This window comes from Kryptolebias marmoratus, linkage group LG19, assembly GCF_001649575.2.
Source record: "Kryptolebias marmoratus isolate JLee-2015 linkage group LG19, ASM164957v2, whole genome shotgun sequence".
NCBI classification, from domain to species: domain Eukaryota; kingdom Metazoa; phylum Chordata; class Actinopteri; order Cyprinodontiformes; family Rivulidae; genus Kryptolebias; species Kryptolebias marmoratus.
This window is the reverse complement of record NC_051448.1, coordinates 21,018,959-21,037,613: the sequence shown is the minus strand read 5'-3', so window position 1 is coordinate 21,037,613 and position 18,655 is coordinate 21,018,959. Positions and strand designations below refer to the sequence as shown.

Below are 18,655 nucleotides of genomic sequence, written 5' to 3'. Positions count from 1 at the left end.
AAACGAGAGTGCAAGGCGAATGAAGGGAACTTACTAGGTAGATTGATAGAGGTGCACTGATGCAAGGCAGGAAGATAAAGGTCAATTGGGAAATAGAAAAATAGAAGCTTGCAAGACAAGAAGAGGAAGAAAATGATGCGGATGAGTGAGATTGGGGTTCAAGATAAAATACTGGATAAAAATGAGGTAGACCACCACCACCAGTTAATTGTGATGCACTTACCTAGGCGCTGAGAGAACATTGAGCGACTAGCACGGATGAAAGATTTGGATAAATGTATGAAGAGAATGCTGTGGAAAACCAGCGGCATACATGGGTTAATTTCTCTGAAGGATACACTGTGAGCCCACTGTTTCAGTAAAAAAAAAATGTTAAATTTAATTTCATACCACAGTGAGCCAAAAAAATATTCATAAAAAATCCATAACTCTTCAAAAAATGACCAAAATATTCTCTAATGACCATACCTACATGTGGAATAATTTTCTTTTTTTTTCTGTTCCTGGATCAAACACATTCATTATGAAAAATTGATAACTTCATTTTTATGATGTCCAGCAAAAAATCATAAAAAATTGAAACTTTATCATAAAATTTCCCAAATATTTTCACATCACTGTGTATATGTGGAATAAAGTTTGCACTTTGGGAAATTTTGACACTCAATGGCTTTTGTACAAGAAATTGTTAACCTCTGTCGTAGCTAGTCATACTGAAATATATTCAGAAATTTGTTGTAAATCAATGTCTCTAAAAAACCTCAAAATAGAGTTGACCATTATTTTCCAATCCACCATACTCTAGAAGTTTCTCCAAAATAAAATAAAACCCGGAAATTTGATGCACTTGTCAAGCCATAGGTCTCTGGTTTTAGAATATTTTATGTTTTATTGTTGGTTTGTGTTCATATGTTTTGGCAGTGCTGTTCCGCAGTCATGTCAACAAAGCATCTTGTCCAGAAAAGTGTTAATGTGTGTCTGGATGCTGGACACTTTCAGGGAAAGTCCGACAACAGAATATTGCTCTTGTAAATGTTTAACCACTGCGATAACAGTGCGCTCACAGTGTATCCTTCAGAGAAATTAACCCATGCAAGAGAAAGAAATTTTTCCAAGGGTAATACCACTAAAGAGGGCATTCTTTTCTCAGAGTTTATACAGTAACTGCCATGTGGGACAAATTATAAAAACGATACTCTAATGTCCCGTTCTCCTGAAGGCAGCACAGAGCTGCACGCTGAAGAGAAACACCATCAATACAGTTGCATTTCCATGCCAGTTTTAATGTTTTAGGCCACAATATTTTTTGCAAGTAGTTCAAAGTTTAAACTGATATTGTTGTGAATCTTTGGTGTAAACTTTACCTTCAAGCAAACGCCCCCCAAAAGAATATCAGCGCCCCCTTGTTGAAAATATTGCTGCCAGCGCCCCCTGTCATCCTCTCAATGCCCTCCAGGGGGCGGTACCGCCCCGAAACATTAGTTTACACAATTAATTGCAATGAACTGAACCATTTGACCCCCACACAATCTGTATTTGCTATTTACTGCCTTGTTGGCCTTCTTGTGTTTGGCCCTCGATCGGTCACACTTTTGAGTGATCACAAAAAGTGACAAAAAGACCATAGTAATTTTTTTGATCTTTTACTATTAATTTTAATTTAATGTAACTAAATGACTCTGAAAACAAGCGCCTTTTATGACTATCTTTTAATTTATGTTAGCTTCAAAACACTTCATTTCACCTTTAAATACATAACTGAAATCCAGAAAAAGCAGTTTGACATACAGTATGAATCCTGGGCCTCCTGGTGAGTGAGAGCAGGGTAGATGTCAACTGAAACTTTGTAAGACACAGATTGGTTGTCCCTATATGCATATTGCTGAGGGTCCACAGCAATGACAACTTAGTCTATATTGTAATCAAAACTAACAGTTCCAGGCATTTTATTGCAATCAAAGTTAAAGCCACTGGACATGTCAACCTGGAGAGACTCAAACAGAGAAAAGCTGCAATTAAATAGTTTTTTTGGACATGAAAGACATAGGAGTTTAGTGCTCGGACCCCGGCAGAAGAGGTGAGTGTTGCATACCAATAAGCTCGGACGAGAATCTTAGGATGAGGATTAGAGGCGTCTTCCCCCCAAAAGAGGGTGCCGAGGTCAAGACCGAGTTCTGGTGAAAGGGAAAGTGATGGATGACTAGCAAGGAAAAATACATGATCAATGAAAGCTTTTAGACTGAAAATTTGAGGCATAAATGAGCCAGTAGATGAAGGCTGGCACATAAAGGGAGTGTATGAGATGCTGGTAGATGAAAGCCAGCTACTAAAGGGAAGTTATTAAATGATGGTAGATGAAGGCCAGCTACTAAAGGGGAGTTATTAGACGATTGTAGATGTAGGCCAGCTATTAAAGGGAAGTTATGGTAAGCTGGTAGATGAAGGCCAGCTACTAGACAGAAGCTAAGGGATGCTGGTAGATGAAAGCCAGCTGCTAAAGGGGAGCCAACCAGGTGAATATGGAAATAAAACGAGAGTGCAAGGCGAATGAAGGGAACTTACTAGGTAGATTGATAGAGGTGCACTGATGCAAGGCAGGAAGATAAAGGTCAATTGGGAAATAGAAAAATAGAAGCTTGCAAGACAAGAAGAGGAAGAAAATGATGCGGATGAGTGAGATTGGGGTTCAAGATAAAATACTGGATAAAAATGAGGTAGACCACCACCACCAGTTAATTGTGATGCACTTACCTAGGCGCTGAGAGAACATTGAGCGACTAGCACGGATGAAAGATTTGGATAAATGTATGAAGAGAATGCTGTGGAAAACCAGCGGCATACATGGGTTAATTTCTCTGAAGGATACACTGTGAGCCCACTGTTTCAGTAAAAAAAAAATGTTAAATTTAATTTCATACCACAGTGAGCCAAAAAAATATTCATAAAAAATCCATAACTCTTCAAAAAATGACCAAAATATTCTCTAATGACCATACCTACATGTGGAATAATTTTCTTTTTTTTTCTGTTCCTGGATCAAACACATTCATTATGAAAAATTGATAACTTCATTTTTATGATGTCCAGCAAAAAATCATAAAAAATTGAAACTTTATCATAAAATTTCCCAAATATTTTCACATCACTGTGTATATGTGGAATAAAGTTTGCACTTTGGGAAATTTTGACACTCAATGGCTTTTGTACAAGAAATTGTTAACCTCTGTCGTAGCTAGTCATACTGAAATATATTCAGAAATTTGTTGTAAATCAATGTCTCTAAAAAACCTCAAAATAGAGTTGACCATTATTTTCCAATCCACCATACTCTAGAAGTTTCTCCAAAATAAAATAAAACCCGGAAATTTGATGCACTTGTCAAGCCATAGGTCTCTGGTTTTAGAATATTTTATGTTTTATTGTTGGTTTGTGTTCATATGTTTTGGCAGTGCTGTTCCGCAGTCATGTCAACAAAGCATCTTGTCCAGAAAAGTGTTAATGTGTGTCTGGATGCTGGACACTTTCAGGGAAAGTCCGACAACAGAATATTGCTCTTGTAAATGTTTAACCACTGCGATAACAGTGCGCTCACAGTGTATCCTTCAGAGAAATTAACCCATGCAAGAGAAAGAAATTTTTCCAAGGGTAATACCACTAAAGAGGGCATTCTTTTCTCAGAGTTTATACAGTAACTGCCATGTGGGACAAATTATAAAAACGATACTCTAATGTCCCGTTCTCCTGAAGGCAGCACAGAGCTGCACGCTGAAGAGAAACACCATCAATACAGTTGCATTTCCATGCCAGTTTTAATGTTTTAGGCCACAATATTTTTTGCAAGTAGTTCAAAGTTTAAACTGATATTGTTGTGAATCTTTGGTGTAAACTTTACCTTCAAGCAAACGCCCCCCAAAAGAATATCAGCGCCCCCTTGTTGAAAATATTGCTGCCAGCGCCCCCTGTCATCCTCTCAATGCCCTCCAGGGGGCGGTACCGCCCCGAAACATTAGTTTACACAATTAATTGCAATGAACTGAACCATTTGACCCCCACACAATCTGTATTTGCTATTTACTGCCTTGTTGGCCTTCTTGTGTTTGGCCCTCGATCGGTCACACTTTTGAGTGATCACAAAAAGTGACAAAAAGACCATAGTAATTTTTTTGATCTTTTACTATTAATTTTAATTTAATGTAACTAAATGACTCTGAAAACAAGCGCCTTTTATGACTATCTTTTAATTTATGTTAGCTTCAAAACACTTCATTTCACCTTTAAATACATAACTGAAATCCAGAAAAAGCAGTTTGACATACAGTATGAATCCTGGGCCTCCTGGTGAGTGAGAGCAGGGTAGATGTCAACTGAAACTTTGTAAGACACAGATTGGTTGTCCCTATATGCATATTGCTGAGGGTCCACAGCAATGACAACTTAGTCTATATTGTAATCAAAACTAACAGTTCCAGGCATTTTATTGCAATCAAAGTTAAAGCCACTGGACATGTCAACCTGGAGAGACTCAAACAGAGAAAAGCTGCAATTAAATAGTTTTTTTGGACATGAAAGACATAGGAGTTTAGTGCTCGGACCCCGGCAGAAGAGGTGAGTGTTGCATACCAATAAGCTCGGACGAGAATCTTAGGATGAGGATTAGAGGCGTCTTCCCCCCAAAAGAGGGTGCCGAGGTCAAGACCGAGTTCTGGTGAAAGGGAAAGTGATGGATGACTAGCAAGGAAAAATACATGATCAATGAAAGCTTTTAGACTGAAAATTTGAGGCATAAATGAGCCAGTAGATGAAGGCTGGCACATAAAGGGAGTGTATGAGATGCTGGTAGATGAAAGCCAGCTACTAAAGGGAAGTTATTAAATGATGGTAGATGAAGGCCAGCTACTAAAGGGGAGTTATTAGACGATTGTAGATGTAGGCCAGCTATTAAAGGGAAGTTATGGTAAGCTGGTAGATGAAGGCCAGCTACTAGACAGAAGCTAAGGGATGCTGGTAGATGAAAGCCAGCTGCTAAAGGGGAGCCAACCAGGTGAATATGGAAATAAAACGAGAGTGCAAGGCGAATGAAGGGAACTTACTAGGTAGATTGATAGAGGTGCACTGATGCAAGGCAGGAAGATAAAGGTCAATTGGGAAATAGAAAAATAGAAGCTTGCAAGACAAGAAGAGGAAGAAAATGATGCGGATGAGTGAGATTGGGGTTCAAGATAAAATACTGGATAAAAATGAGGTAGACCACCACCACCAGTTAATTGTGATGCACTTACCTAGGCGCTGAGAGAACATTGAGCGACTAGCACGGATGAAAGATTTGGATAAATGTATGAAGAGAATGCTGTGGAAAACCAGCGGCATACATGGGTTAATTTCTCTGAAGGATACACTGTGAGCCCACTGTTTCAGTAAAAAAAAAATGTTAAATTTAATTTCATACCACAGTGAGCCAAAAAAATATTCATAAAAAATCCATAACTCTTCAAAAAATGACCAAAATATTCTCTAATGACCATACCTACATGTGGAATAATTTTCTTTTTTTTTCTGTTCCTGGATCAAACACATTCATTATGAAAAATTGATAACTTCATTTTTATGATGTCCAGCAAAAAATCATAAAAAATTGAAACTTTATCATAAAATTTCCCAAATATTTTCACATCACTGTGTATATGTGGAATAAAGTTTGCACTTTGGGAAATTTTGACACTCAATGGCTTTTGTACAAGAAATTGTTAACCTCTGTCGTAGCTAGTCATACTGAAATATATTCAGAAATTTGTTGTAAATCAATGTCTCTAAAAAACCTCAAAATAGAGTTGACCATTATTTTCCAATCCACCATACTCTAGAAGTTTCTCCAAAATAAAATAAAACCCGGAAATTTGATGCACTTGTCAAGCCATAGGTCTCTGGTTTTAGAATATTTTATGTTTTATTGTTGGTTTGTGTTCATATGTTTTGGCAGTGCTGTTCCGCAGTCATGTCAACAAAGCATCTTGTCCAGAAAAGTGTTAATGTGTGTCTGGATGCTGGACACTTTCAGGGAAAGTCCGACAACAGAATATTGCTCTTGTAAATGTTTAACCACTGCGATAACAGTGCGCTCACAGTGTATCCTTCAGAGAAATTAACCCATGCAAGAGAAAGAAATTTTTCCAAGGGTAATACCACTAAAGAGGGCATTCTTTTCTCAGAGTTTATACAGTAACTGCCATGTGGGACAAATTATAAAAACGATACTCTAATGTCCCGTTCTCCTGAAGGCAGCACAGAGCTGCACGCTGAAGAGAAACACCATCAATACAGTTGCATTTCCATGCCAGTTTTAATGTTTTAGGCCACAATATTTTTTGCAAGTAGTTCAAAGTTTAAACTGATATTGTTGTGAATCTTTGGTGTAAACTTTACCTTCAAGCAAACGCCCCCCAAAAGAATATCAGCGCCCCCTTGTTGAAAATATTGCTGCCAGCGCCCCCTGTCATCCTCTCAATGCCCTCCAGGGGGCGGTACCGCCCCGAAACATTAGTTTACACAATTAATTGCAATGAACTGAACCATTTGACCCCCACACAATCTGTATTTGCTATTTACTGCCTTGTTGGCCTTCTTGTGTTTGGCCCTCGATCGGTCACACTTTTGAGTGATCACAAAAAGTGACAAAAAGACCATAGTAATTTTTTTGATCTTTTACTATTAATTTTAATTTAATGTAACTAAATGACTCTGAAAACAAGCGCCTTTTATGACTATCTTTTAATTTATGTTAGCTTCAAAACACTTCATTTCACCTTTAAATACATAACTGAAATCCAGAAAAAGCAGTTTGACATACAGTATGAATCCTGGGCCTCCTGGTGAGTGAGAGCAGGGTAGATGTCAACTGAAACTTTGTAAGACACAGATTGGTTGTCCCTATATGCATATTGCTGAGGGTCCACAGCAATGACAACTTAGTCTATATTGTAATCAAAACTAACAGTTCCAGGCATTTTATTGCAATCAAAGTTAAAGCCACTGGACATGTCAACCTGGAGAGACTCAAACAGAGAAAAGCTGCAATTAAATAGTTTTTTTGGACATGAAAGACATAGGAGTTTAGTGCTCGGACCCCGGCAGAAGAGGTGAGTGTTGCATACCAATAAGCTCGGACGAGAATCTTAGGATGAGGATTAGAGGCGTCTTCCCCCCAAAAGAGGGTGCCGAGGTCAAGACCGAGTTCTGGTGAAAGGGAAAGTGATGGATGACTAGCAAGGAAAAATACATGATCAATGAAAGCTTTTAGACTGAAAATTTGAGGCATAAATGAGCCAGTAGATGAAGGCTGGCACATAAAGGGAGTGTATGAGATGCTGGTAGATGAAAGCCAGCTACTAAAGGGAAGTTATTAAATGATGGTAGATGAAGGCCAGCTACTAAAGGGGAGTTATTAGACGATTGTAGATGTAGGCCAGCTATTAAAGGGAAGTTATGGTAAGCTGGTAGATGAAGGCCAGCTACTAGACAGAAGCTAAGGGATGCTGGTAGATGAAAGCCAGCTGCTAAAGGGGAGCCAACCAGGTGAATATGGAAATAAAACGAGAGTGCAAGGCGAATGAAGGGAACTTACTAGGTAGATTGATAGAGGTGCACTGATGCAAGGCAGGAAGATAAAGGTCAATTGGGAAATAGAAAAATAGAAGCTTGCAAGACAAGAAGAGGAAGAAAATGATGCGGATGAGTGAGATTGGGGTTCAAGATAAAATACTGGATAAAAATGAGGTAGACCACCACCACCAGTTAATTGTGATGCACTTACCTAGGCGCTGAGAGAACATTGAGCGACTAGCACGGATGAAAGATTTGGATAAATGTATGAAGAGAATGCTGTGGAAAACCAGCGGCATACATGGGTTAATTTCTCTGAAGGATACACTGTGAGCCCACTGTTTCAGTAAAAAAAAAATGTTAAATTTAATTTCATACCACAGTGAGCCAAAAAAATATTCATAAAAAATCCATAACTCTTCAAAAAATGACCAAAATATTCTCTAATGACCATACCTACATGTGGAATAATTTTCTTTTTTTTTCTGTTCCTGGATCAAACACATTCATTATGAAAAATTGATAACTTCATTTTTATGATGTCCAGCAAAAAATCATAAAAAATTGAAACTTTATCATAAAATTTCCCAAATATTTTCACATCACTGTGTATATGTGGAATAAAGTTTGCACTTTGGGAAATTTTGACACTCAATGGCTTTTGTACAAGAAATTGTTAACCTCTGTCGTAGCTAGTCATACTGAAATATATTCAGAAATTTGTTGTAAATCAATGTCTCTAAAAAACCTCAAAATAGAGTTGACCATTATTTTCCAATCCACCATACTCTAGAAGTTTCTCCAAAATAAAATAAAACCCGGAAATTTGATGCACTTGTCAAGCCATAGGTCTCTGGTTTTAGAATATTTTATGTTTTATTGTTGGTTTGTGTTCATATGTTTTGGCAGTGCTGTTCCGCAGTCATGTCAACAAAGCATCTTGTCCAGAAAAGTGTTAATGTGTGTCTGGATGCTGGACACTTTCAGGGAAAGTCCGACAACAGAATATTGCTCTTGTAAATGTTTAACCACTGCGATAACAGTGCGCTCACAGTGTATCCTTCAGAGAAATTAACCCATGCAAGAGAAAGAAATTTTTCCAAGGGTAATACCACTAAAGAGGGCATTCTTTTCTCAGAGTTTATACAGTAACTGCCATGTGGGACAAATTATAAAAACGATACTCTAATGTCCCGTTCTCCTGAAGGCAGCACAGAGCTGCACGCTGAAGAGAAACACCATCAATACAGTTGCATTTCCATGCCAGTTTTAATGTTTTAGGCCACAATATTTTTTGCAAGTAGTTCAAAGTTTAAACTGATATTGTTGTGAATCTTTGGTGTAAACTTTACCTTCAAGCAAACGCCCCCCAAAAGAATATCAGCGCCCCCTTGTTGAAAATATTGCTGCCAGCGCCCCCTGTCATCCTCTCAATGCCCTCCAGGGGGCGGTACCGCCCCGAAACATTAGTTTACACAATTAATTGCAATGAACTGAACCATTTGACCCCCACACAATCTGTATTTGCTATTTACTGCCTTGTTGGCCTTCTTGTGTTTGGCCCTCGATCGGTCACACTTTTGAGTGATCACAAAAAGTGACAAAAAGACCATAGTAATTTTTTTGATCTTTTACTATTAATTTTAATTTAATGTAACTAAATGACTCTGAAAACAAGCGCCTTTTATGACTATCTTTTAATTTATGTTAGCTTCAAAACACTTCATTTCACCTTTAAATACATAACTGAAATCCAGAAAAAGCAGTTTGACATACAGTATGAATCCTGGGCCTCCTGGTGAGTGAGAGCAGGGTAGATGTCAACTGAAACTTTGTAAGACACAGATTGGTTGTCCCTNGATATGCTAATTTTTTGAGATAGGAATTTTGGGTTTTCAAGAGCTGTATGCCAAAATCATCAGTATTAAAACAATACAAGACCTGAAATATTTCAGTTGGTGTGCAATGAATCTAAAATATATGACAGTTTAATTTTTATCATTACATTATGGAAAATAATGAACTTTATCACAATATGCTAATTTTTTGAGAAGGACCTGTATGTTATATATTTATGTAATATATTGCAATATATTGTGAAATACACAAATGATTTCCGTTTTCTATATACTGCAATATATTAAACATGAATATATAATGTATTGGTTATATGTACCAAAATATATGTAATTTTACATTCATACATCCCCACCATCATGTATTATGAATTATATGGGAAAATGTAGTCATATATGTAAAAATTGTAATAATCATGTCTAGTGTCATATTCAGCCTTGCCATGCCACTAGTCACTTCTTATTCAGCTCACTTGTGACTCCTCCCTGATTACTGCTCCCACACCTGGTCCATGCCCTTTATAATCTCCTCCTCTCCTCCAGTGCCAGATTATCGAACACAGTATGCAAGTAGTTTTCTAGCATTCTCTGACTGACGTTGTGTTCCTCAACCTTGCTCTCGTTCCTCGGATTCCCCCCTGTGCCTTGCCCTTATCAGATTGTTGCTGGATGACGGATAACTGGACCCCGACTGCCTGTTTCTGGGACCTGGACTTTTTGCTTGCTCCTTTGGTTAAGTTTCTCGCTCTCTGCCCTCCCGGTGTACCTAATAAAAGGCACAGATGGAAATTTACTCTTTAATTACCTTCCCTTTTGGTCAGCTATCTGGCTCTTTGTTCCCCCCTGACCCCTCCTGACTGTATGGAAATTTACTAGGATGTGCCTACAAGTCTATAAAGGAAGAATGACCTGTTGTGTGTTTCAGATTTCATTCTGCTGACTTCTGGTTGGTTGAATGAACTCTCAGTTGTACAACTTAAATAAAATCCTGAAAGACAGAACTCTCTGTTGACCTCCTTGTTAATTGAAAATTCCACAACAACTGTAAATAATGTCAATTTCCTACCAGTGGTGTCTTTGAGGAAGCTTTCAGTTGAAGTTCTCTGTCTAAAGAGAGATCATTGTCTGAGCACAGGTGAGCCAGGTTACCTTATAGATTTGGCTGCTGAGCTTGAACAATGAAAAGGATGGGTGCGCTTGATTCCTTGCAAGTTGCATGCCAGCTGAGTGGAGATAGTAAAGACATTTAAGTGTCGGATTTGCTGATTTAACTTGACAATGCAGCATTAGTATTGCAAGTGAAGATAATGGAAAAATGTTAAAAACTGACATTTTTAGTATGTGAGAATCAATTCTCAGTTGTTAGAATTACATTTTTTTTTTCTTGATGTGGTTTCTGTAAACCTGAAATAAATGCTACTGACGATGCATTACCTTAAACTCTGTTATTTTTCACATATTCTGGAAGGAATACATTTTCAATATAAGTCCAAATTCTGAGAGAAGATACAAACATTGGTGTAGACCACCAGATTGAACTGGAAAACTAGATAAAGAACATCCAACGAGAAATGTATTTTTAAAAAAAATGAAACGGGCAGGTGTGAGGTAATTAGAATCCTTTTAAAATGAAAATTGTACAAAACTGAAAGCAGACATAAAAAATACACAAGAGCCCCCCCCCCCCNAGAATACTTTCAAAATGGAAATGGTACAAAACTAAAAGCAGACATAAATAAATAAATAAACTAACAAACAAATAAGACGTGTTTCTTTTAAATTCCAACATGATATGCTGGACTGTACATAAGTGCCCAGAAGGTGGCAGTAAAACAAAGATTTGACAATCAAATTTAGCAAAACCTAAAAACATTAAAGAAAGCACAAAGAAAGTAGATGAAACTGATTAAGTTTAACTTAAAGTGCAACTTTTTATTTTCAGTCATTCTCTGGTCCCTGCTAGTGCCCACTATGTAACAATGTTACAACTTTTGAACAAAAACACTTTGCCAACTGGACCAGCCTTTGCAAGGTTTGCAGACAACTTTAAACTGTATTTCAACATAACTATGTAGAGTAAGCAATGTTAGCCATTTAAGCAAAAACCTTTCATGTTCCCCAAAATCCCTGTGTGTTCCCCAAAACAAAGTCCATGTTTTCCTTAAACACTTCATAAGTGCGAGTGCGAGTTTCAAGTGGTTTTTACAGGTGTTGGCCATGGAGAAACTCAATGGATGGTCCTGGAGAAATGCCAATTCTGCCCAGGGTCTCCACTCTATTTCTGCTTCCTCTGTTTGTCCCTAGTAAATTGCTCCCAAAGAAATCACCACAGTTTCAGACACACAGACTCTTTGTGCACAATCATTGTGCTATCTCTTTCCAAAAGTTCCTTGCCATTTAAACATCTTCATAATTTTTGCTAGACAGCCATAAAGACAGATGTATTTACTAACAGTCTCAGTGAGCTGCTCCTCAATGCTATCCACCTTGCTCGCACAACAGCCGGCTTCTGGAAGCAGAGCAGTTGAAGCAAAATAACATAAACAAACATGGCCAAAACATTTTAAGAACAATATAACTGGACTTCTGTTTTGTAGTTGAAGACGTTTCAACTCCCATGAAGCAGGCTTTCTCAATTCAAAGCTGGAAAATGTGGAGCTGCAAGCTTTTAACTGCATGGAATGTTCCCTTATGCAAGCTAAATTCACATACAGATAAAGTCATTACCCTCCCAGTGGAGAGTCATTAGGGTCTTTGTTTGGCAAGCTCATAGAAGAGATGTCTTGAACACATGCATCAAGGTGTGAGTCAGAGAGAAAGTGATTATCAAGCTTATCTATGGGTATCAAGTTCAATGGTCCATTGTAGGTCTTAGAAAATTGGAATCTAAGACCTTTTCTTCCGTTTAAAGTTGTTTTTTTCATTTGACTTAAATGGCTTCCCTCACCTCCCCTCAAACCATCTGTTTTCTCTGTCCAAAATATGAACATTTAGGTCTATGGCAAGCCATGTGGGCCATATATCTGTCATGGTAGGGTGTGGAAGGACCAAGATGGCAGCGGTGTAGCTTTACAAATTTAATAGAAAAATCCAACAAAATGAGGCTGAGGCAAAAACAGTCTTCAGCAAAACGGCATTGCTTGTAGCAAATACAACGTGGAGCAAAACAGCGTGGCATGGAGCAAAGACAGCTAAACATACCAGGACAGCATGAAAGTAAACCGAGGAACCCACACCTGGTGAGTAACAGAGAGGTGCTTAAAAAACTGGAGGGCGATAGGCAGAATGAAGCACAGGTGTGAGCAATGAGGCAGAGAAACAAGGACCAAGGAGAAACCAAAACCTGAAATGGACACCAAGAGTGCAAACTATGAAGGTGCCCCCCCCTCTAAGGCCGGATCCCAGACGCCCCAAAAACCCCAAAACATGAATAACCTGGGATCTAACAAAAAACAACCCTACCCAGGGCGGAAAAACTAGGAAACCCTGAATAAACACGAAGAAGAAAAAACACTTCTAGAGAGTCAGCCATGCGACTGCCGCAACCCCGGGGAGGATCTGGAGGCCGGCCATGGAACCCCCGGAGAAGGCCGTCTGGAGGCCGGCCGCACCACCAATGAAGCCCCCGGAAGGGAGACGATACCGCGGAGCCTGGAGACCATGCCGCAGACCCTTGAGACACTGCCGCGGGCTCTTGGGAAACTGCTGCGGGCTCTGGCTCAAACATTTATTCAGCAGTGCCGTTATGAAAGGGGCCCATCGCCATCCGGGTCTGGCAGAGGAGTTGTACCATCCCCCGGGGACATCTCCAACGAAGCGCCTCGTCTAGGAGGTCTCAAGCTGCCCAGAAGCACTTGTTGATTACCTCGGGATTGAGCCAAAAATAGGTGTTGCCTCTCTCGGGGGCGACCTCCACATCGCAGTATCTGCATACCAAGATGTGGAGCCGATGGAAGTCCTCCTGAGAGAGGTCACCTAAAGAAAAAAATGTTGGCTGCCTGGTCCGTGTCTTGGTTGGTTCCTTCTGTCATGGCAGTGTGTGGAAGGACCAAGATGGCAAAAACAGCGTGCAGCAAAACAGCATGGCATGGAGCAAAACAGCATGGAAGTAAACAGAGGAACCCACACCTGGTGAGTAACACAGAGGTGCTTAAATAACTGGAGGGCGATGGGCAGAATGAAGCACAGGTGTGAGCAATGAGGCAGAGAAACAAGGACCAAGGAGAAACCAAAACCTGAAATGGACAACAAGAGTGCAAACTATGACAATATCGCCACGCGTTTGGGTTAAAAAGTCAAGCAAAAAAAGCATTTTTTTGTCTTAGAACGCGGTAAAATACAGCAAAAATCCATTCAAAACGCCACTTTTCACTCCGTTGTATGACCACCTTCTGAATTCCAAAAATTACAACATTTTATGTTGGTCATTGAATGCTGCTTTTTATGCTTGACACCAGTTGGTATGTGTGACGACGTAAAAAAGCGACATTCGATGTCCAAAAATAAACACCTTAATTTTTGCAGCTTCTGACAGTTATTACCCCGTATTAGACAGCATTTTCTTAAATTTTGCAAGGCCCTGCCAATGCTTTTCTTATCCACTCAATTTAAACTCCAGTCACCCAATAGGAAAAGTATAATTGCAGACCACACTAATTCATTACAGATCAGCTGTGCTGAAAAAGATTGTTGTATTATTGTGCAAGTTAAGTGTGGGAATAGTTGTGTAGATGAAACAATGTCAAAATAATGGTTGAATATCCAGACCAAATTCTGTTGATTTTTAATAATACAAGCCTTAAGATTTAGAAAATTATAATAATCCAGAGACCCGCTGATAGCAGAATGATACCATAACTTATTGATACCACACGGAAGAAAAGCTTAATTTTAACATGAAACAGTACTGCAATCACTGAAAGAGTCAATACAGTACCTTTCACCATATCAACTATTTTGGTGATCACATCTTGTGTGACCACCGTTTTCACATTTCAGAGTGGCCTTTTATTTTGGCCAGCCTAAGGCACACCTGTGCAATAATCATACTGTCTAATCAGCATTTTGATGTGCCACACCTCCGAGGTGGGTGGATTATCTTCACAAAGGAGAAGTGCTCATTAACACAGATTTACACAATTTGTGAACAATATTTGAGAGAAAAAGGCTTATTTTGTATATAGAAAAAGTTTTAGATCTTTGAGTTAAGCTCATGAAAACTGTGAGCAAAACCAAAAGTGTTATTTATATTTTTGTTTAGTATAGGAAGGGACAGGGGGGTGGATAGGGAAGGAGGGTAACCCTTTGACATCTTGAAATCATGACAGATGAAGTTGGTTTAACTGAAAATCACTAACAGATGATTGTTTTTGTCCATTCATGATTGATAGATAGATAGATAGATAGAGCAATTTTACGCATACGTGTGTATATATGCATCAGTGTCTGTTTGGTAGGAAAATATCTTCTGAACCACTGGTCAGATTTTAATGAAACATTAATTTATTTCTACAGTTGATTAATGTTCAGAGTCAAGCTGATTCAAGGACAGATGATCCACCTTAGCAAATATAAAAATGACTATAAGTTAGACAATTTTACAAATCCTGAGCTAAAAATTTGGTGTGGTTTTAGCTGAGAGTGATCCTCAACATAAACTTAGAATGCTAAGAGATTTGACAAGATTATAGTTTAAAACTTTGAAGTTAACTATTTGAGTCAACTCTTTTTGCAAGATATCTCATGAACCACAACACAGATTTCTTTGAAAATCACATAAAGAATTAATTTGATATATATCTACAATTAATAAAAAAAACTGGAGTAAATCCAGTTTAATATGCTGCCACAGCTGATTGACCTTGGCCAACACAAACTTAAAGACAACTGAATCAATTTAGCATATATTGTGTTGTGGAAGACTTTTGGCTACCACCACGCCGAATTTTAACTCAGAGTTTGATTACTACACATTACACATCATTATTGCCTAAAACTTTGGCATTAATTCTTGTAGTCAACCCTGACTGACTGTTAGTAAAATATCTCATGAATCTAAACTGGTTTTAAAGAAATTTTCAGAGTAATGATTGGATGTGTCAAATACACTATGCAGTAATCTTTTTTGTTGCCTTAAAACCTGGAATCTGAATTGTTTGTAAGTAAAAATTCTAGAAAAATATTTCAAATTAGTAAGTTAAATAAAAAAAGCTTGTCTTTAATATTTTTAAACATTATGTATTTTTAAAAGAAAAAAGTAATGTGTGTATGTATTTACACACTTTGTAAAATCAAAAATGAAACTGTCCCAGAGACAAGGTGGATAGACAAAATGTTGCATCATTGGTTTCAGATGGGATGCAGTTCCCAATTCTTATTGGACAACAGTATGTGGGGAATAGGGAATAAAGGTTTACAGACACACAGACTCATGCAGCTCAAAGCAACCACAGGCACTGATGACCTGTGAGTGAAATTTAAAAAAAATCATTTTTGAATCTGTGGTGTAACAAATTTCAGACTGTATATGGTGTCCATCAGAAAAATTGCATACAATTTATTGCAGGGTTTCGTTGTTCTAAACATGATTTGCCTTTATTTTTTAGGCCATCATGGAAACAAAATTCACTTTAAATAAGACAACAGTGACAACCTTCCATCCCTGCTATGAAGTAGATAATTTCAGTTACAAATTTACCACAACCCCTGCTGCTTTATGTGTGATATTATATGGTTTTCTAACACTTTTGTCTGTTGTCACAGTATGTGGAAACCTCCTTGTAATAATCTCTGTGCTTTACTTCAAACAGCTCCACACTCCTACTAACTTCCTCATTCTGTCTCTGGCTGTGGCTGACCTGCTTGTAGGGATAGTAGTATTTCCTTTGACCATGACATTCAGTCCGAGCTTTTGTATGTACCACAGAGATGTATTTTGTAAAATACGAAGCAGCTTTGGAATGTATTTTTGCACATGCTCTATTTTACACCTATGTTGTATTTCTGTTGACAGATATTATGCAGTGTGTCAACCATTAATGTATAAATCTAAAATTAGCCATCATGTTGTTCTCGTCATGATTGCTGTCAGCTGGATTGTTTCTGCACTTATTGCAACTGGAGTGGTAATACCAAATTCAATAGAAAAATTTCAGGAAAGAGGTTTTCTTGTTGTTTTAATGACAACCACAGTTGGAGTTATAATATCATTTTACCTTCCACTTGTCATAATGTTGTGTATTTACCTAAAGATTTTTCTTGTTGCACAGAGACAGGCTCAAAGCATCCACACTAGAATAAAATGTGGAGCAACTGTGAGTAAAATGGAGAGAAAGGCCACAAAAACTTTGGCTATTGTTCTGGGAGTGTTTCTTCTTTGTTGGACTCCATGTTTCATTTCCGTAACTTTTTCGACTTTTTCTAACATTTTAATACCAGTTCCAGTGATTGAAACACTTATTTGGCTTGCCCTGACAAACTCAACACTGAATCCATTTATTTATGCTTTCTTTTACATTTGGTTCAGATCAGCCTTTAAAATAATTATGTCTGGAAAAATATTACGTTGTGACTTTTCTAACACAAAATTGCATTAAGTTACTCCGCCATTTGAATTAGATGTCATTTGAGCTAGCAGTTTTGCCTTGAACAATGAACCAAAAAAATCCACTGACTAGATGTGCTAAGTTTAACAAGATGTACCTGAAAGGATTTATTGCTGTAATGGCTGGAAAGGATTAGTCTACTTTAGTTTGATTTTACAAAGTAAAATTTTGATGTGGTTTCTGTAAACCTGAAATAAATACTACTGTCAATGCATTACCTTAAACTCTGTCATTATTCACATGTTCTGGAAGGAATACATTTTCAACATAAGTACAAATTCTGAGAGAGAATACAAACATTGGTGTAGACCTCCAAATTGAACTGGAAAACTAGATAAAGAACATCCAACTAAGAAATGTAGTTAAAAAAAAATAAACAGGCAGGTGTTAGGTAATTAGAATACTTTCAAAATGGAAATGGTACAAAACTAAAAGCAGACATAAATAAATAAATAAACTAACAAACAAATAAGACCAGTTTCTTTTAAATTCCAACATGATATGCTGGACTGTACATAAGTGCCCAGAAGGTGGCAGTAAAACAAAGATTTGACAATCAAATTTAGCAAAACCTAAAAGCATTAAAGATTAAAAGAAAGAAACTGAATGAAACTGATTACATTTAACTTAAAGTGCAACTTTTTATTTTCAGTTATTCTCTGGTCCCTGCTAGTGCCCACTATGCAACAATGTTACAACTTTTGAACAAAAACACTTTGCCAACTGGACCAGACTTTGCAAGGTTTGCAGACAACTTTAAACTTTATTTCAACATAACTATGCAGAGAAAGAAATGTTAGCCACTTAAGCAAAAACCTTTCATGTTCTCCCAAATCCCTGTGTGTTCCCCAAAACAACGTCCATGTTTTCCTTAAACACTTTATAAGAAGTTAGGAGTGCGAGTTCCAAGTGGTTTTTACAGGTGTTGGCCATGGAGAAACTCAATGGATGGTCCTGGAGAAATGCCAACTCTGGCCAGGTCTCCACTCTATTTCTGCTTCCTCTGTTTGACCCTAGTAAATTGCTCCCAAAGAAACCACCACAGTTTCAGACACACAGACTCCCCTGTTCACAATCATTGTGCATTCTCTTTCCAAAAGTTTTTTACAATTTTACTAACAGTCTCATGAGCTGCTCCTCAATGCTATCCACCTTGCTTGCACAACAGCCGGCTTCTGGAAGCAGAGCAGTTAAAGCAAAATGATATATAAAATAAACATGGCCAAAACATTTTAAGAACAATATAACTGGACTTCTGTTTTGTAGTTGAAGACGTTTTAACTCCCACGCGGAATGCTTTCTCAGTTCAAAGCTGGAAAATGTGGAGCTGCAAGCTTTTAACTGCATGGAATGCTTCCTTTTGCAAGCTAAATTCACATACAGATAAGTATGGAGACAAAATAGATCCAAAATACCTGTGCGTGTGTAAAAGGATTTGTGCGTGTGTAAAAATATTTGTGCGTGTGTAAAAATATTTGTGCGTGTGTAAAAGGATTTGTGTGTGTGTAAAAATATTTGTGCATGTGTAAAAGGATTTGTGTGTGTGTAAAAATATTTGTGTGTGTGTAAAAGGATTTGTGCGTGTGTAAAAATATTTGT

The 18,655-nt window shown here is 37.9% G+C and overlaps 2 protein-coding genes across 5 annotated transcripts in view; one reads left to right on the top strand and one right to left on the bottom strand.

The window, feature by feature from the left end:
- Positions 1-18,655, bottom strand: part of LOC112451401 — an 80,742-nt gene that overhangs the window by 43,435 nt on the left and 18,652 nt on the right. Inside the window, exon 6 of one of the 4 annotated variants that reach the window (XR_005234467.1) lies at positions 9,656-10,675. The exons of the other annotated variants lie outside the window; for them this stretch is intronic. The gene's annotated coding sequence lies outside the window, so the exon portion shown is untranslated. Of the gene's footprint in view, positions 1-9,655; positions 10,676-18,655 lie in introns of those variants that run through there. 4 annotated transcript variants of the gene reach the window in all.
- LOC108247850 (trace amine-associated receptor 1-like) lies at positions 15,891-17,047 on the top strand. The gene has a single exon (XM_017436217.3). The coding sequence runs from the start codon at positions 16,064-16,066 to the stop codon at positions 17,045-17,047; it is 984 nt and encodes a 327-aa protein (XP_017291706.1). The 5' UTR covers positions 15,891-16,063.

Excerpts from the sequence above, each read along its gene's own strand:
- LOC108247850 (XM_017436217.3), top strand. The coding sequence starts at position 16,064 with ATGGAAACAAAATTCACTTTAAATAAGACAACAGTGACAACCTTCCAT.